At 38.3% G+C, this 20,818-nt stretch overlaps 1 protein-coding gene across 4 annotated transcripts in view; it reads left to right on the top strand.

The window, feature by feature from the left end:
- The window catches only part of ITPR2 (inositol 1,4,5-trisphosphate receptor type 2), a 533,444-nt gene that overhangs the window by 196,935 nt on the left and 315,691 nt on the right, over nt 1-20,818 (top strand). For all 4 annotated transcript variants that reach the window (XM_067695972.1, XM_067695968.1, XM_067695971.1 and 1 more), the window contains 2 exons: nt 12,369-12,562; nt 16,105-16,234. In XM_067695972.1, coding sequence (XP_067552073.1) covers nt 12,369-12,562; nt 16,105-16,234 — 324 coding nt within the window. The remainder of the gene's footprint in view (nt 1-12,368; nt 12,563-16,104; nt 16,235-20,818) is intronic.

The raw sequence follows: 20,818 nt of genomic DNA, 5'->3' as shown, positions 1-20,818 counted from the left end.
CTCTGTATCAAGAGGTTCTCAAACACATGATCTACGCTAGATCATGTCCCTTTCAAAAATCAAATGAAGGTAAAAAAATAGGCAGAGAATAACTGTGTAATATGTCTATTAAATAGTTAATCGTGAGTGTCCACCATTTGCTAGGCCACACATTTGACAGAGGATTACTTCAGAAGGGAATCTATTATTTATATTTAACGCCTAGCACACATCAAAGTCTTGCATATTTTTATCTGAAATCCTTGTCACAATCCAGCAAGTAGGTTTTGTGGCCACATTGTGCCCAGGACATGTGCTCGTACAGAGGGTAAACACTTGCCCTGAGACCATACAGCCTGTAGCTTGCTGAGCCACAGTTTGAATTCAGCTTTCTTTTTCTTTTTCTCTAGTTCTTCACAAAAACCAACAGCCCTGCCGCGGATGTGCTTTCGGCTGTTACACTACTTTCTGTACAGATGACTTCTTCATCTGCAGGGACTCTGCTTTCTACTTTTTCCAAGTTTCCCAAGAAAGTTTAACATGAAACAGTGGGTGTTTATTAAAGAGTTTTGATTTAACTTGAGGTGACTTCGCAAGTCAGATCCAAAAAAAAAATTTAAGCCAAGAATCTCGCCTTCGTGAACCGTTGTTGGGATTGTCTCAGAAGCAAAGTTTGAAACACAAGTCTTAAAACTGTTACTGCTTAAATATCTTGAAGTTGGATGTTCCTTTTCGCTCCCTGCTGTTCTCCCTGACGCTGTTTTTGGCTTTTTCTCCACATTCCCACATAAGGATCCTTCTGAATCACATCCTCTACCTCTTACTAGTTATCATCATCTCTTAGAGAGTAACAACCCAGTTCCCTAAGAAGCCCACAGGTCTTCATAATCTGCATTAGACGTCTCTAGTTCTGTCTCTTGCTGTTGCCCCAGTAATACGAAACAATTTTATCCTCCAGGACACTTTGCTATGAGCTACTTCTGTATTTCATATATACTTTCATAACTCGCTTATCACTAGGATGAATGTATGTGCCATGCCTTATATAAACATGCATTTGAAGGACAAAAATATTTAGAGACCCTAATATTCCAAATGTATGTTGGTGACTTTTTTTTGTTAGTGTTGAAATTTTTTATGTCTGTTTTTCCTAGTAGACTTATGAAGGGCTCCATGACTCTTAGAATTACTACCTAGAAAATTCAATAATAAAGATTCAAAATTATTGACTGAGAGAGCCAGAAGTGGGGAGAAAAGCTATGAAAATGCATTGTTTCTGTTTCCATAGCTGACTTGTACCATGCCTAACATACATGCATACTTGGCTTTCAGAAGTATTTACTGAGTGACATATATTTGATGAATGTATGTAACCTACATGTTTTATATAAATATGTATTTGAATGATAAGGATATTTTCTAGATCATGACATCTCAGATTTATAATTGTTTTTCTTTTATTACTTAAGAACTTTTAATCTGGCTTTCAAAACTTCCAATGAATGGGAGATAACATGACAAATGCCAGTTCATGTTAAAATACTTCCTGGTATTTTGTTTCTACAATTTTAGTGATTAATGTTATACCTTTTCACAATCTCTGCACCATCTCTTTTTTATAATTGATGTATAGCTGATTTACAGTGTTTTGTTAGTTTCTGGTGTACAGGAAAGTGATTCAGTTATAAGTGTGTATATACACACACACACACACATATGTGTAATATATTCTTTTTTATATTCTTTTCCATGATGGTTTATTACAGGTAGATATTGAATATAATTAGTTCCTTGTTCTACACAGTAGGAACTTGTTGTTCATCGGCTTTATATATAATAGTTTGCATCTGCTAATCCCAAACTCCTAATTTATCCCTCCTCCCCCGACCCTGGCTTTCCCCTTTGGTAACCGTAAGTTTGTTTTCTATGTCTGTGAGTCTGTTTCAGTATTGTAAATAAATTCATTTGTATAATATTTTAGATTCCACATGTAAGTGATATCATATGGTATTTGTCTTTCTCTTTCTGACTTACTTCACTTAGTACGATAATCTCTAGGTCCATCCACACTGATGCAAATGGCATTATTTCATTCTTTTTTTATGGCTGAGTAGTATTTGGTTGAATATATATATACCACATCTTTTTAATCCATTCGTCTGTGAGCATTTAGGTTTGGTGCACCATCTTAACAGAATAATATGGTTCAAATATTCCCTTGCTAACTGTGTAGGTTCATAAATTTCAGGAGGATTTAATGGGTATGATGCATGCATAACTACCATATTACACTAAGTCAGGAAGCAACTCTATAACTGCCTTCTAGTTCTCTCAGTCAGGGGTTTCTCACATAAATTTATGATACATAAAAATATTTTTGTTATACTTTGTAATTAATTTAACTCAGTAGAGGCAGAAGACTCTGTAGGTTCATCTGTATTTCTCTGGGATGTGTTGGAAACAAAGGCATTGTCTATAGTACTTTGGGTTTTGGTTTCCCAAAGGTATCAGCCACACAATGGATGAAGCACCTTCCACAGTTTAGTGTGGAGTTTATTCTTATTCTCTAAGCTATAAAGTGACTCCAAAACCTCTGGAGTTCTGTAGGAGTGGTATAAATGATCCCTGGCAGCCAGGAAGAGCTACTGACATTACCAAATTGAGTTAATAGGACAGAATCAATACCTAGATGACCTCACAAATAATGAGAATGACCAAAGAGGACCAGGTTGTCCTCACCTTCTTTCTACTCAGTTATTTCATCCAATTGTTTGACCCTCAGAATCTAATGCCTCAATACACTGGGGTAGGTTCCTCAGTTCCCTCAATTTCTGGTCAAGAGCATCCACCAGTGACCTACTAAGGCACCTTATTGGAACCCAATCATAGATTTGTAGAATGTTAGCACGTAAAGGGACTGTAGAAATCGTCTGTACGAACTTCAGATCTTCATAGTACCTGTAGCAAATGGTCATCTAGGATCTTTTGGAACACCTGAGTGACCAAGATTTTACTGCTGCAAAAGGTAGGCCTTTCTTATTTACAACAGCTCCAAATATTGTCTCTTTTGTTAGGTTATCCTAAATATACCTCCCTCTCACTTCCAACAAGCAGCCCTACTTTTGTTCCCTGGAGCCATTGGAAATCTAGCCTCACTTTCACATATCAGTTCTTTCTATGTTTGCAGATGGCCGGCATGTCACCTGAATATCTCCTCCTCTCTGTGTCATCACCAGCAGTTTCTTTAACAGTTCCTCTTATGTTTCTAATATTTTTGATCACTGATATGGCAAGAAAAGTCATTTTCTCATTCATAATAAACACTTTTCTTTTGTAATACAGTCTAGATGAAAATGAATGTTTTTGGTAATGATGACATAGTATTGATTTCTACTGAACTTGAATGAAACGAAAGTTCTAGTTTGTGCTCTGTTAACATCACATTTTCCCATCACATACTTGAGTTGGTTTTATTTGGACCTAAATGGCAGGGCATTTTATATTTTGATTTTACTTTGTTGGATTTAACCCATTGGTTTTCTTTTGTTAATGCATAGATTGATTTGCACATATTGAACCCTCCTTGTGAACTTGGGATGAATCCCACTTGGTCGTGGTCTATGATCTTTTTTATGTATTGCTGGATTCGGTTTGCTAATATTTTGTTGAGAATTTTTGCATCTATATTCATCAAAGATATTGGCCTTTAATTTTCTTTTTTTGGTGGTGTCTTTGTCTGGTTTTGGTATCAGGGTGATGGTGGCTTCATAGAATATCTTTGGGAGTCTTTCCTCCTCATCAATCTTTTGGAAGAATTTGAGAAGGCTCAGTATAAGTTCTTCTTTGTATGTTTGGTAGAATTCGCCTGTGAAGCCATCTGGTCCTAGACTTTTGTTTGTAGGGAGTTTTTTTTTTTTTTTTTTAATTACAGATTCTATTTCACTTCTAGTGTTCGGTCTGTTCATATCATCTATTTCTTCTTGATTCAGTTTTGATGGGCTGTATGTTTCTAGAAAGTTGTCCATTTCTTCTAGGTTGTCAAATTTGTTGGCGTATAATTAATTGTTCATAGTATTCTCTTATGGTTTTCTGGATTTCTGCAGTGTCAACTGAGATTTCTCCTTTTTCATTTCTTATTTTGTTTATTTGGGTCCTCTCTTTTCTTCTTGGTGAGCCTGGCCAGAGGTTGGTCAATTTTGTTTACCCTTTCAAAGAACCAGCTCTTGGTTTTATTGATTTTAATCCATTAGTTTTCAACCTGTCCATGTAGTTTTGGGATTTGATGGAATCATTTACTATATTAGTTATCCTTCATTGTTTCATGTTGTCTTTGCATTTGCAAAACATGCTCTTTCTGACTTCACCTGTCACTGACAAAAATACTTATGTGGGTGAGGCAACAACAGATCAGCAAGGAAATAGAGGCCCTTCTGTACTTTAACAGTGATTAATTTAATAGTACTCTTTGGCCATAATCAGTTAACTAAAATCATATACCTATGAAACTGTACACTATTCAGTTTATATCTCTATGGTAAGATATATCAAAGGAGTGGTTGTTTTTGGTGGTGGTGGTGAGGGGGAATGTAGAGCTCAATAACTGGGAAAGGGCACAAAAGAGCTTTCTGGGGTAACGGAAATGTCTGAATATCTGGATACCCTGTGGTTTATATGGGTCCTTCTTGTCCAAACTACTAAAATCTTTCATTTAAGATCTGTGTATTGCACTGTATTTAATTTACATCTCAATTATAAAAATAGTATGTAAGTCCACTTATTGCTTGCATTACCAGCTGTTAAGAATTAAAGATCAGTTTGGCAAATTAAAATGAAATCTTGAGGTTTGGAATACTGAAATGACTTTGTCAGTATTTGACAGTGATGAAATCCAAAATAAGATGTAGGACTTAACCAGTGTTTTGTATGAATTGCTTTTTCAATCTATCCTTTGAATAACACTTCTTTAGGGTGTGGGATGGGAAATAATTTCCCTCTAAGCAGTCTACTTGATATTCAGAAAAAGACGGCTAATAACATTACTATACTTTAGTAACATGTTTCTAGTAGGTTTTGCTTTGTTCTGTTTCTTTTTTTTTAATAAATGTATTTATTTTATTTTTATTTATTTTTGGCTGCGTTGTGTCTTTGCTGCTGTGCACAGGCTTTCCCTAGTTGCAGTGAATGGGGGCTATTCTTCATTGCGGTGTGCGGGCTTCTCATCGCAGTGGCTTCTCTTTGTTGTGGAGCACAGGCTCTAGGCACGTGGGTTTCAGTAGCTGTGGCTTGTGGGCTCTAGAGCACAGACTCAGTAGTTGTGGCGCATGGGCTTAGTTGCTCCATGGCATTTGGGATCTTCCCAGACCAGGGCTCGAACCCGTGTCCCCTGCATCGGCAGGCGGATTCTTAACCACTGCACCACCAGGGAAGCCCTGTTCTGTCTCTAAGGTCTTGGAAAGTTGGAGTCTGTAAATGGCTTATCAACATACTGTGTTCAACGATTGTTTATTCAGAATGAAGAAAATTAGGTGTCATATCATCTACTCTGGCCATTGAGTATTCTTTATAAATCATTCCTCTGCAAGACTTCTCCTTTTAGAGGTGATATTTTGTGTCAACCATGTCATAGTGTAAGAGGTAATGAGCTGTGATTATGTGATGGACAACAGGCTCATTACTAAGGTGGCGACCACTATAATAGAACATAATGAAATAGAGAAGAGCTGTTTTTCATGGCTGTAGTGAAAACATGCATGTGTCCTCCATTTTTCATTTTGAGGTAATACAATTATATGGTATTTTCCATTCTTCATGTTTTTTTGCACACATTATATAATTTTATTCTCACAAGAAATTGGGACCTATTTTATTAGGATTAAGGTTCTGAGCGTCGGATGGCAAAGTGATTTGAGAAAGATCACAGTAATCTAAATCCTTTACACCATTCAAAGCCTAGTTCAAAATTGTATCTCTTCAGTGAAGCTGCCTTTCACTCTCCTCACCCTAAGATAATTTTCCCAATTAAAATAAACATCCTAAGCAATTTTGTATACCGTCCATGCTATACTATTACTATCTTATTTGCTTTGTATTTGGTCTTCAATTGGGGGGGGGGGAGACATGATTTCTGTTTTCTTAGCACTATTATAAACTCTCTACTTCTCTTGTGTCCTCCCATCCTCGATATCCCTAATATAAGAGCCAGATGAACATTGGTTACCTAATAAATAGTTTCTGAACAGGGGCTGCCCTTAAAATTAAATTGTGTCATATAAACATAATGCCACGAGTAGTGTTGGTTCATTATATAATAATAACTGGTGGATAAAATCACTTGAGAATAATGTGAGCAGATTCATGATATGATTAATAGTAATTCTACGTTTTCAGTACACAGTTTTAACTAGGATATTTTCTTTCTGCATTTGGTAGGTTTCTGAGTTCTAGTATACAATCTTTGGAAACTTGGAAGGTGATAGCCTTTAGTGAAGCAACATGGTGTGGGGAAAAGATGCACATTGACATTAGTTGACCTGAATCTGAGGCTCTGCCACTTTCCGGCCGTGTAAAATGAGATGGGTTCCCCACCTCCCTACCTGCTGTGAACAGTGTATGTGGCCTAGCAAAGTACATGGGATGTGATATGCCCTTGATAAAGTCAGATTCCATGATTTTCCTTATCTTATTGTTATCTATTGTATTAAACATGTTTTTCTTTTTAACAAATACGTTTTTAAGTAACATGAAATTATATATGCTTTTAGAAAAAGATTAGAAAATTAAGAAAGTATAAAAGAAAACAAGCAAAAACTCACCTTGATGAAACTTACCCTTAGTGTACTAATATATAATTTTTTATATAAGCCTTATAAAAATAATTATTATTTTTTTGACTGCATTGGGTCTTCGTTGCTGTGTGTGGGTTTTCTCTAGTTGCGGCGAGCGGGGGCTACTCTTTGTTGCAGTGCATGGGCTTCTCATTACGGTGGCTTCTCTTGTTGTGGAGCACGGGTTCTAGGCACATGGGCTTCACTAGTTGTGGTGCGTGGGCTCCGTAGTTGTGGCTCCCGGGCTCTAGCACTCAGGCTCAGTAGCTGTGGTGCACGGGCTCAGTTGCCCCGCGGCATGTGGGATCTTCGTGGACCAGGTATCGAACCTGTGTTCCCTGCATTGGCAGGTGGATTCTTTTTTTTTTTTTTTTAAATTAATTAATTAATTTTTGGCTGTGTTGGGTCTTTGTTGCTGCGCACGGGCTTTCTCTAGATGCAGCAAGCGGGGACTATGCTTCGTTGTGGTGTGCAGGCTTCTCACTGTGGTGGCTTCTCTTGTGGAGCATAGGCTCTAGGCATACGGGCTTCAGTAGTTGTGATGCACAGGCTCAGTAGTGGTGGCACATGGGCTTAGTTGCTCCACGGCATGTGGGATCTTCCTGGACCAGGGATGGAAGCCATGTCCCCTGCATTGGCAGGTGGATTCTTAATCACTGCTCCACCAGGGAAGTCCCTTGGTAGGTGGATTCTTAACCACTGCACCACCAGGGAAATCCCAAATTATCATTTCTAATAATTGGTTTGTTGATCCAACTTTTTTTTTACTTGTGCAGTAATCTAACAAGCATGTATGGAATGGCTGCTACGTGTCAGGCACTATTCCTGGTGTTGGAGATAGCGCAAAAACTAGATAGAATCCATGTCTTCATGGAGTTTATGTTCTTTTTTGAGGGAGGATACAATAACCACATAAACAAATATAAAATATGGTGTGAGAGAGTGATAATGCCATGACTGAAATGTAAAGCAGGATCCAGAGTGATGGCAATCCTTCTTTAGAGAGGGTGGCTGGAAGAGATCTGAGGAGGGGACATTAAACCAGAAATCAGAAAGGATTTTGAGGGAGTGAGCCAAGCGACCATCTGGGTAAGAGACCTCCAGGCAGACGAATACCAAGTTCCCGCCAGCTCCAGCTCATAGATTAAAAACTCTGTTTGCCTGAATGGATAAAGAAGATGTGGTACATATATGCAGTGGAATACTACTCACCCATAAAAAAATGAAATAATGCTGTTTGCATCAACATGGATGGACCTAGAGATTATCATACTAAGTGAAGTAAGTCAGAAAGAGAAAGACAAATACCATATGATATCACTTATACGTAGAATCTAAAATATGACACGAACTTATCTACGAAACAGAAACAGACTAACAGACATAGAGAACAGATTTGTGGTTGCCAAGGGGAAGGGAGGGGAGGGGAGGGATGGGATTAGTAGATGCAAACTATTATATATACAATGGATAAACAACAAGGTCCTACTGTATAGCACCGGTAACTATATTCAGTATCCTGTAATAAACCATAATGGGAAAGAATATGAAAAAGAATACGTATATTTATGTATAACAGAGTCACTTGGCTGTACACCAGAAACTAACACAACATTGTAAATCAACTATATTTCAATAAAATAAATTAAAAAAATAAAATATCATTGGGGGAAAAAAAAAAAAGAAGTTCATGGACTGGATATGTAGTTCTCCAAAATACTGTGATCTGACTTTGAACTGGGAGTGCTGGTTATTTATTGTCTTCTAAGATGTTAAATCTTGATCTTTCTTTTAGTCCAGGTTGATACCATGTTCCCTATTACTCTGCTTATATCACTAGCTTAACTAAGGTTTTGATCTTGTGTTAATGTTTTTGGGTTTTTTGCATCAGAAAAGTCCTTTTATAACCCAGACCCTAACCGCTGGCAGGAAGCACTGCTCCAGAGAATGTTCAAAATAGAAAAAACTACTCTAATTCTAGAGAGTGTAGGCATTTTCCAGCAAGTGAAAGTTTATAAGGAGCTGCTGAGCAGGGAGGGGTAGTAGGAAGATGTCCTGAAACATGTCTTTATGGTTTAACATCATTCTGTTTCAAATGAATTATAATAACAGCAGATACATTTTTCCAAGTCCAACTATAAAAATATGTTTAAGGGAAATAAGAATGGTTTTGGGGTTATCCATTTTTTGGCTTCTATTACTATAAAGCATTGAGAACTGCCTTTGGTAGTCACTAAACGAGAAAATTGCTGTGAACAGTTATTCACAGAACTCTTATCAAATATGTCTATTATCTCTTATAAATGTTTAGAAGATTTCAGAAGTGTCTATCTGAAATCTAAACAACTGGAAAATTCAGATTATCCTTTTTATTCTTATGTGTTCATAGGAGAAAAGTATTTCTAATAGAAAGAGGTAACAGATAAAGATGACTTTAAATAAAACACCAAGGGAAGTAAGGTAAATTTCAATCATGTAAGATTCTGTTAAATCTCTTATACTGTCTATAAATCCACATAACTCTTAATGATTGTTGAAGCCTATAGTATGATTACCGGCAGTAAAATGACTTTGGAATAACGAAGAATTAAATCACGGTCAGCACAGCTTTAGTGTTATGTAAATTCCTTATTGCTTTTCACGTCTCTGGAATTGGTAATGGAAACTTGGCTCACTGGAACCATCAAAGAAATAAAGCAGTGAACGCTCAACCCGTTCCCAGTTACCATTTCTAGTATGCATTTACTGTACTTGTCTTACTTTGGGGTTTTTCTCTTGAGGGAATTAGGATTAGTAAAAATATCTATACAGTCATATAATGAAAGAACCTGGACAGTCTATCTGCTTTTGTTTCTAAGCAATTCTTTCCTCTGTACTTTTACCTAACGAAGATGACTCCATTTTTCACACCATTTCAATATACTTTATACATACATGCAAATTCTAGTTGTTGAGTTAATATAAAAGACATAGAAAACCTGAATTTATCCAGAGGATTTATATTATGATACAGTAGCCCTTTCACTGAAAACTTTTCAGTAGTATTAACTAATTATGGTTGAGAAGAGAAATAGATTTCTTCTTTTGCATTGCTGAAGACCGATCACCTTTGACTTATCTCAGCAGTCTAGAATTAGAAATTTTTCTGTGGAAAAATGGATACCAGGAGCCTTGCATGTCTGTTATTTATGTGGTGTTTGACTTATGTTTTCCAAGCTGTAGTAGTTCCTAATTGAAGCACTTCTCATTACCACCAAGCAACTCTAGAAAATGTAGCATCTTTTTTTTTTTCTTTGCGGTACGCAGGCCTCTCACTGTCGTGGCCTCTCCCGTTGCGGAGCACAGGCTCCAGATGCGCAGGCTCAGCGGCCATGGCTCACGGGCCCAGCCGCTCCGCGGCATGTGGGATCTTCCCGGACTGGGGCACGAACCCGTGTCCCCTGCATCGGCAGGCGGACTCTCAACCACTGCGCCACCAGGGAAGCCCGAAAATGTAGCATCTTTTAATTTGCAAACTCAGAGTTGCCCATATATGGAGATGTTAGGCGAGTTGTGTGGCAACCACGTGCCACAGGCATCTAAGGATGTGGTATCACTGGAATGAACCCTCCCATTTCATTGACGACATGTGTTATATATTATTATGTTTCTGGCCTCTAGATTTTAATTTCTTGGTGACAAGATCTATATTTGGGGGAAAGAATTGTCTGAGTGAATGTTTTGTATGTAACAATCATTTAGATTAAATGATATTTTCCATGCAAATCTAAATAAGATGCAGACACTGGGTGCCAAGGATTTTTGTGTGACTCAAGTGTAAGAATAACAGAGGAGCCTGTTCTGTGTTGGTGGTGAGAAAGCATCTCTTGGAGGCTAACACATATACATGCTAGAATCCAGGCTCGGATAAATGTACTGGTTGAACATCGATGACCCAGAACTATTGCCAACAACCAGATTGTATCCCTGCAATCTATGGGGGGACTCGGAAATACTCAACTGTTATGATTGTATGAGAACCATAGACAGTGAAGCATTCTGCCTCATTACAGGTTTTTCTGTTAGAAAATGGGGCTGTCTCAAATCCTTTGTCTCAACCCTGTCCAAACTTGGAAATTATCCTTCATATATTTTTTTCTTATCCCTTTTTTTTGGCTTATGCAAGCAGCAGTGTAATAAAAGTTCCTAGATTCTCAGAATGAAAACCCAAATTAATTTCTGCCTGAAAGGTGCCACTCTAGAAAAAATGTTCCTTCATTGCCTACTCAAAAATGTACTATTTCAGTACCACCCTCTTGTACATATACTAGTTTCATCTATGGATAAGATAATGAATTTTAAAAAGCATTTCACCTTTCACAATGTACAAATAATATTGGTTACCACTGGCTCCATGGTAACTGTGGTCTGCGCATAGGACCGTGAAGTCATCCTTTACATATTTTCCTTTTCTTTATTTGTTTGCCTTTCAATCCTGTAGGTATTCCCACAGTTTATGCTCTTTGCTTAGAGCTTAAAGTTTTATCTCATCCCGTCTTATTTCCATTTCCCTTTCTCTTGGTTTACACCCTGAGACACTGGGAGAAAGGAAAATTCTTTGCCAGATTCTTAGGCCTTTGCTTGAGGCAAAGCTCCACGAACACCCACGAAGCAAAGACCACTGTTCTGAAGAGAAAGTAGACAGTTGTTCTTGCAAATCCTTGTTGCTTGTTGTAGGGATTTAGACGTGAGAAACAGCAGTTAAGCTGGAGAGGGTAAATCATAACAGTGGCAGGAGGATCCTTTGGTACAACTGCTTGTGGTCAGTGTGAGGAATGAGTGCGTGGGCAGTTTTATTGGAGGACAAATTAAATGAGAAGCCAAACTCAGGAGAAGACACAGAAAAGGAGTAACACCTCGTTGAAAATGATCATTTGTCAATAATTTGTTTCCCTAATTATCTCAAACGTAGCTGCTTTTTGTGGATTTTGAATTACAATTTTCTATTCAGATTGATGCAGGAATGGATAAAATGGTGCTTCCTCTCTAGATAAGAGCTTTTCTTAAAATGAAGCTGTAAAAATCCTCCTCCTAAGCTCTTTTCACAAGCATTACGAAAGCAAAGCTAAAAAGTCCTTGGTTTGAGGGTAGGGTTAGGACACTAATTTAAATGTTTTCATATAGTCTTTGTATCCTCACTTGCAATGCCCTTTATTGTAGAGATTGATAACCTTTCTTCCTCATTATTGTAAGAGTTAGTGCCTACTGGTGCGGTAGTTGGTAGGACTTACTGTGCTCTAGAAGGACCTGATTAGGATATTGTTAGAGCTACCGACAGCTCACCTGCAGTGTGTCATTTGAAAGCACTTTCTGAGAAAAGTAAACTTTCAATTCTAAAATCTGTCATTTTGAAATGTGTCTGCACTATTTTAACTTTATCTGCAAGGAAATAGCTGGAGCAAGGCTATTCATTCCCATCCTTAGTACTCTTCCTGCCACATTTTCAGTCTGGTTGTGGCCAACTGGATATAACAGCTGTCTCCCGAGGTGGCGTGTGTGTTGACTTAAGGACTTTTCTCGTGCCAGGAAACAATGTCATGAGAACCATCCATGGGGTGGGAGAATTGATGACCCAGATGGTGCTCAGCAGAGGTTCCATCTTCCCCATGAGTGTGCCTGACATCCAGCCCAGCCTGCATCCCAGCAAGCAGGGGAGCCCCGCCGAGCACGAGGATGTCACTGTCATGGACACCAAGCTGAAGATTATTGAGATTTTACAGGTACAGGGCCTAATGGAAGGGAAGTGACAAAACACCTAACTGTGCCTATTGGTTTAACTTCTTACACATTTTGTTCCAGATCATTGTGTAAATATTCTGAAGTGGTACTGATCTAATTTTATGTCTTTTACATGAATGATAAGCCTGGTAAGAAATCTCACACTGACACTATTTAACATATTAATTACATGTGTGAATTCTCACTAAATATAATATATTAATGATGGTACCTAACCAATGTGGAGCGCTTTGAGGTTGACATAACTTCTTTCATGTGTATTTTCTCATTTAGCATTGACCCTGATTAAATTTTACCTTTATTTAAGAAGGATTTCAGAGTAGGCAAAGTTAAGATTGAATTCCAACTGTTTTTCTATTTTTAATTGAATTAGACATATGATTCTACGTATACAGATTTATCGTAGTAAGAAACTCAAATAAAATTTTATTTTTGTTGACAAAAATGTTAATAATTGTTTTTAGTATTTTATGTAAGTGACTATCTCTCTTGATTTCGTTTCTAAGAGGCTAGGAATAATATATATATTTTAAAATTAACCTAGTCTAATACCTATCTCTATGAATTTCAAGGGGGTAAATTACTATTTCATGACCAGTGGTTTAGTGGATAAATTCCCCATTACTGTAGCTAGGAATTCTTAGCCTTTTTTTTTAAGTTTGGAAAGTAGTTTTATGATCCTTTAATTATAGCATTTATTCCAGATTCGAAGAATGGAGTCTGGAGTTTTTGAGGATCTATTAAAATTCTGGAAACAGTTTACTAAGTCTTTCATCATCATTTAATGTAGACTGAGCTACCAGAAGTGGGTTAGTAGTCCTGGAAGGGTCTGTACATTTTTATTTAAAGTAATTAGATTTATAATCATAAAAGATTTCACAGTTCCTCCAGGAGTTCCAAAGGCCGAATCCTGAGAAATATTGGCAGCCCTCCCAACCCTGTGTTCATGACCCGGAGAAATCACTCAGTTGTCCTGTTCTTAACCTGTGGAAGGTGTTGAGCACCTGACCTGTGGGTAATGGGCCTCCAGCTTAGCCTCCTTCTCCTCATGGGAGAGCCTCTGAAATACGTGTCCTCGTTTTAGCCCAATGACAGTTCAGAAAAGCAGCATTTACAAAACAGTCCCTAACAGCTAAAAAACGATGAGATGGAGATACTGTGGCAGGGCAGGCTAGCGCTGACTTGCTTTTGCTGCCTCTTTGGGTTCTTTATGTATTTCTTCTTGAACCTCTGTTCTTGCTCTGATTTTTGTGCCTCCGTGTCTGAGTCTGATGGGCTGTGTCTGTGTTCCCATGTGCTGCTCCTGAATGTTTCTTTCTTAGAACTTCCCTTCAAGAATTTCTTTGTAGCCACGTTCCTTAAGCAAGTTTCCTGCTTTCTGCCATCTCTTCCTCCTCTCAGGCTCTTCCTTTCTTTTCCCCATCATTTCTTGTATTTCTTTTAGTCTTTTTATTTCTCTCTTATTCTCCCCCTCTATCTGTCTTCAGCTCTTTCTCAACTCTCTTTCTCTGACTTTCTTTTTATTCTTCCCTTTCCCCCCTTCTCTTCTACCTTCCATTCTTTTTCATAATTAAATATAGTAGAGGATGATAGTTTGAATTTTGGCTCTATTTATAAAATATAATTCATTGAACGCTAATCTTCACCTAAAAGCTAATAAAGGTTTCATTAATTCATGTTTTAATAATCTGTTCTTTACATAAGTTTGTTTAAAAAACACCCTTCTTTTTATGCACCCACAGTCTAGCTTCTGCTCCCACCCTCTGCTCGGGGCTGCCAAATCCACTGGCTCTTTCTCAGCCCTCTTCTCCCACAATCTGTCTCCTGCTTTGAAAATTCCCATATTAACTGGAATCAGTTCAGCCAGTATGTGTTACAGTGCTCACTGCATATTAATAAAGGAGTCTCTCTGGTGTTTACTTTTCCTCCTGGATTATATGCTCTTCAAAGGCAGGTTTTATATCCTCGGTACCTTTTCTGTACCCTTGGCAGCTTCCTCAGTAGCTGGCTCAACACGTTTGTTGAACTTGATGGAACATAGCTAACATAGAGCATGGTTGCTGCCCAGGAGGAGCATAAAGGTCTAGCAGAGGAGGAGAAGGGGAAAAGGGAGAGGGAGAGAGAGGCGAGAGTGAGGGAGAGAGAGAGGGAGGGAGGGAGGGAGGGAGGGAGGGAGGGAGGTTGATTCAACTTTGGACCTGTAGGTGTAAATAATGTGTTGGGTGAGCAAAGAGGAGAAAAATTGATTCGAACTGGGGAGCTAGGGAAAGCTTCATTTCAAAAGGGATTTAAATAGGACCTTGGAGGATATCTCAAAAGCTGGTTAATTATGGGGTGGAGGAGAAGAATATTCAAGGTAAAGTGAACAACGGAAATGAATGTGCGGAGGCAAGAGAGAAACTGCAGGCATTCCAGCTTGTGCTGTCAGGACTGAGAAGAGTGGAACAGAGAGTGAGAGAAAGGGGGCAGCAGGAGGGGGGCGCGGGGGAGGAGTCTGATATGATGGCGGCGCAGGTAGAGCTAGGGGGAGAAGATACCACCAAATACCAAGTTTTCTCGGAACTTGCCTGACCATTACTGTTTGCTGGAACAATAAGAGTCTCTCAAGAGAGTGTAGGGGACACAGATGATAATTATACTGGGAGCGAAGGCCAACCCAGGCCTCTCCCAGGCAAACTGGGATGGAAGGTCACCCTGTATAAGTACAGCTCTCTGTTGTTTCCCGTCTCCACTCATGTCGGTGGCACACACTTTTTCCTTCTCTGATCTCCACTGCATTCTATACCACGTGAGGTAGCCCTCCTTAATTTCCTAATTATTTTAACAATGCTGTATCTTGTTTTCCCAACTCAATCACTGGCATCTTGAGGACTCTGGGCTTCAGGCATTTGCATTCTTCTCAGTGCCGAGCACAGACGGGAACCTTATTGACACTTAGTTTCTGTCAGTACGTCCATTAAGGAGAACAAGGACAAAAACACAGACCCAAGGAAAAACAGGCACTAAGGAGGCACATCCCTGGTATATTAGATGCTATTACTTAAGCTGTCCTTTTGTAGCCTAGATCCAGGATTCATTGTGGTGTAGCCAGAATCCACACTATTGCAGCTGAAATATTGCCTTTCTGTGCCTGAATGGGGGTCACAGCTCCGGTACTTTCCTTGCAGAGCCGGTGAAAAATCTGCAAAGTGCTTGGGAAATTATGTCATTGTTACCTCTTCATCCAGACCCAGGAGATACCTCTACTTGGAATATTCTGAGAGTAATCATGGAGAGTCAGGTTTTCTTCTTTCCAAAAACTGTTCAGGGATTTTACTGACATTGGCTAATGGAAATGCATCACTTTTCTTAGTGTTATGACTGATTATCATGTAAGCAACAGAAGTGATAAGAGTTTACCAATCAAGTTTCTAACTAGTTCATGTGACATGTTGATAGTACTGTGGCTCTTGGTGTCCTGTAATGAATTTTTAAACACCAGGCTGATGAAAGAAACTTATGTTGTTTTTAATGTTTCTTGTAGTTTATCCTGAGTGTCAGACTGGATTATAGGATCTCATATATGCTGTCAATATATAAGAAGGAATTTGGGGAGAACAATGGAAATGCTGAAACGTCTACCAATGGCTCTCCCGATACATTGCTGCCATCAGGTATCACCTCTGTGACAATATTTCCTCTTTGGATGGTGTTTTCCTGAGAACCTGAAAGTTCCTTTTATGTTTTAAAACAAGAAGTATTCCTATGAGACAAAAATGTCAAAATAATCTCCACCAATAAAATGAAGGAACTGAGATAGAAATTAAATAACTTGCCTAGAACGGCAGCGAGGATGTTTGCTGCTACTGGTGCTCAGTCCTTTGAATGCAGTTTTTCTGGTAATCTTCACAACTCTGTGAAGTCCAGGTACTGTGTTCTTTTTTGTTTGTTTGTTTGTTTAACATCTTTGTTGGAGTATATTTGCTTTACAATGGTGTGTTAGTTTCTGTTTTATAAAAAGGGAATCAGCTATACATATACATATATCCCCATATCCCCTCCCTCTTGCGTCTCCCTCCCTCTCACCCTCCCTATCCCACCCCTCTAGGTGTTCACAAAGCACCGAGCTGATCTCCCTGTACTATACGGCTGCTTCCCACTAGCTATCGGTTTTACATTTGGTAGTGTATATATGTCCATGCCACTTTCTCACTTCCCCTTCCCCCTCCCCATGTCCTCAAGTCCATTCTCTAGTAGGTCTGCGTCTTTATTTCCATCCTACCCCTAGATTCTTCATGACCATTTTTTTTTTTTTTAGATTCCACATATATGTGTTAGTATACGGTATTTGTTTTCCTCTTTCTGACTTACTTCACTCTGTATGACAGACTCTAGGTCCATCCACCTCACTACAAATAGCTCAATTTCATTTCTTTTTATGACTGAGTAATATTCTATTGGATATATGTGCCACATCTTCTTTATCCATTCATCTGTCAATGGACACTATGGCTGCTTCCATGTCCTGGCTATTGTAAATAGAGCTGCAATGAACACTGTGGTACATGACTCTTTTTGAAGTATGGTTTTCTCAGGGTATATGCCCAGTAGTGGGATTGCTGGGCTGTAGGGTAATTCTATTTGTAGTTTTTTAAGGAGCCTCCATACTGTTCTCCATAGTGGCTGTACCAATTCACATTCTCACCAACAGTGCAAGAGGGTCCCCTTTTCTCCACACCCTCTCCAGCATTTATTGTTTGTAGATTTTTTGATGATGGTTCTGACTGGTGTGAGATGATATCTCACTGTAGTTTTGATTTGCATTTCTCTAATGATTAATGATGTTGAACATTCTTTCATGTGCTTGTTGGCAATCTGTATATCTTCTTTGGAGAAATGTCTGTTTAGGTCTTCTGTCCATTTTTGGATTGGGTTATTTGTTTTTTTGATATTGAGCTTCATGAGCTGCTTGTACATTTTGGAGATTAATCCTTTGTCAGGTGCTTCATTTGCAAATATTTTATCCCATTCTGAGGGTTGTCTTTTGGTCTTGTTTATGGTTTCCTTTGCTGTGCAAAAGCTTTGAAGTTTCATTAGTTCCCATTTGTTTATTTTTGTTTTTATTTCCATTTCTCTGGAGGGAGGTCAAAAAGGATCTTGCTGTGATTTATGTCATAGAATGTTCTACCTATGTTTTCCTCTAAGAGTTTTATAGTGTCTGGTCTTACATTTAGGTCTTTAATCCATTTTGAGTTTATTTTTGTGTATGGTGTTAGGAGTGTTCTAATTTCATTCTTTTACATGTAGCTGTCCAGTTTTCCCAGCACAACTTATTGAAGAGGCTGTCTTTTCTCCATTGTATATTCTTACCTCCTTTATCAAAGATAAGCTGACCATATGTGCATGGGTTTATTTCTGGGCTTTCTATCCTGTTCCACTGATCTATATTTCTGTTTTTGTGCCAGTACCATATTGTCTTGATTACTGTAGCTTTGTAGTATAGTCTGAAATCTGGGAGTCTGATTCCTCCAGCTCCGTTTTTCTTTCTCAAGATTGCTTTGGCTGTTCAGAGTCTTTTGTGTTTCCATACAAATTGTGACTTTTTTTGTTTAGTTCTGTGAAAAATGCCAGTGGTAGTTTGGTAGGGATTGCATTGAATCTATAGATTGCTTTGGGTACTATAGTCATTTTCACAATGTTGATTCTTCCAATCCAAGAACATGGTATATCTCTCCATCTGTTGGTATCATCTTTAATTTCTTCCATCAGTGTCTTAAAGCTTTCTGCATACAGGTCTTTTGTTTCCTTAGGTAGATTTTTTCCTAGGTATTTTATTCTTTTTGTTGCAATGGTAGATGGGAGCGTTTCCTAAATTTCTCTTTCAGATTTTTCATCATTAGTGTATAGGAATGCCAGAGATTTCTGTGCATTAATTTTGTATCCTGCTACTTTACCAAATTCTTTGATTAACTCTAGTAGTTTTCTGGTAGCATCTTTAGGATTCTCTATGTATAGTATCATGTCATCTGTGAATAGTGACAGCTTTTCTTCTTCTTTTCTGATTTGGACTCCTTTTATTTCTTTTTCTTCTCTGATTGCTGTGGCTAAAACTTCCAAAACTATGTTGAATAAGAGTGGTGAGAGTGGGCAACCGTGTCTTGTTCCTGATCTTAGTGGAAATGGTTTCAGTTTTTCACCATTGAGAACGATGTTGGCTGTGGGTTTGTCATCTATGGCCTTTATTTTGTTGAGGTAAGTTCCCTCTATGCCTACTTTCTGGAGGGTTTTTATCATAAATGTGTGCTGAATTTTGTCAAAAGCTTTTTCTGCATCTATAGAGATGATCATATGTTTTTTCTCCTTCAGTTTGTTAGTATGGTTTATCACATTGACTGATTTGCATATATTGAAGGATCCTTGCATCCCTGGGATAAACCCCGCTTGATCACGGTGTATGATCCTTTTAATGTGCTGTTGGATTCTGTTTGCTAGTATTTTGTTGAGGATTTTTGCATCTATGTTCATCAGTGATATTGGCCTGTAGTTTTCTTTCTTTGTGATAGCTTTGTCTGGTTTTGGTATCAGGGTGATGTGGCCTCATAGAATGAGTCTGGGAGTGTTCCTCGCTCTGCTATATTTTGGAAGAGTTTGAGAAGGATAGGTGTTAGCTCTTCTCTAAATGTTTGATAGAATTCGCCTGTGAAGCCATTTGGTCCTGGGCTTTTGTCTGTTGGAAGATTTTTAATTACAGTCTCAATTTCAGTGCTTTTGATTGGTCTGTTTATATTTTCTGTTTCTTCCTGGTTCAGTTTTGGAAGGTTGTGCTTTTCTAAGAATTTGTCCATTTTTCCAGATTGTCCATTTTATTGGCATAGAGTTGCTTGTAGTAATCGCTCATGATCCTTTGTATTTCTGCAGTGTCAGTTGTTACATCTCCTTTTTCATGTGTAATTCTATTGATTTGAGCCTTCTCTCTTTTTTTCTTGATGAGTCTGGCTAATGGTTTATCAATTTTGTTTATCTTCTCAAAGAACCAGCTTTTAGTTTCAGAGTCTGAATCTTTTACGCATTATGCGCTTTTGGTGAAAATCCAAGGTTTTTTGGTTTTTTTTTTTTGACTTGGATCAAAGAATAGTGCGAAATGCTGCTCTCAGGAGGAAAGGTATTTTGTAGGAATCACCCCGCTCAAGAAAAAAGACGTGGCATTCCCCACAATGGTCTGGATGTGGGTGTTGGCTTTATTGTGTGTGTGTATGCATGCGTTCATTCTCTATTTCCTTGCATGGTTGTAAATTGGTAGTATATTTCAGTTTTTCACATTTAAAATATGTAAGAATGAAGCCACTCTATCTGTGAGTGTGGGAGCATAATGACATAGAGCATAAAATTTATTGTAAAAATTTTGTGACTCTGGAAAGTACCTTATGAAACCTAAGGTATATTAAATTACCATTTTTCTGGATAGATCAGGCCAGTCATGGCAAGTTGGAAACTATGTTGTATTGAAGAATTAGCCAGTTAACAGAATTCTTTTGCTGGGGCAGGATTTGTACACAGATATGATACTTTCTTTTAACCACAACCACTGTGATAACATCAGGAAGCCTCCTCTTCTTTGTGCATCTATCGATTTGATAGGAATGAGTCAATGATTATAAGTGTGTAGTTAATGTAGATGCTCAACCAAATGTCCTGCTGTCCGACTCATCGGTACCATCCAAAGGCAGCATGCCTCTATGGAAGGGGTTAAGCTGTCCTGAGCTAGAAGTCTCCTTGGAACATTTGCAACAGTGTTGGTTTTTTTATGCTTCCCAGAACTGTAGAACTCCAAAGGGCTATTTCCAGGAATGTTAGGGCAGAACCAGAAAGTCTTGCTGGCAGTTGCATTGACACTAGCATAAGAATTATTGGCTTTCAGAAGCCAGACTTCTGGAAACAGGAGCTCTAAGTGTCAGTAAAAGTGTGGGAGGGAAAGTCTAGGGGCATCCCCAGAAAACCAGTTCTCTCTGATTTACCTGATCTCTTAAATTGGTTGTATTCATTAGAGGTAGCATTCTGGGAAGAATTCTTTTTGCCTTTTTATGTCTTGCTCTGTTTTCTTTTCATACTTTTGGAGGTAAGAAATAAATTGTGTACTTATCGTAGATATTTTCAAAATGTTATTGTTGGGGATGAGTGAAGAATCATGATTGGTTCACATTAAAAAAAAAAAAAAATCAAATACCCTGTCCCAGAAGAAGAAGGGACGGATTTATAGA

Source organism: Pseudorca crassidens, chromosome 11 (assembly GCF_039906515.1).
Source record: "Pseudorca crassidens isolate mPseCra1 chromosome 11, mPseCra1.hap1, whole genome shotgun sequence".
Classification (NCBI taxonomy): Eukaryota; Metazoa; Chordata; class Mammalia; order Artiodactyla; family Delphinidae; genus Pseudorca; species Pseudorca crassidens.
This window is presented reverse-complemented; position numbering and strand designations above follow the sequence as displayed.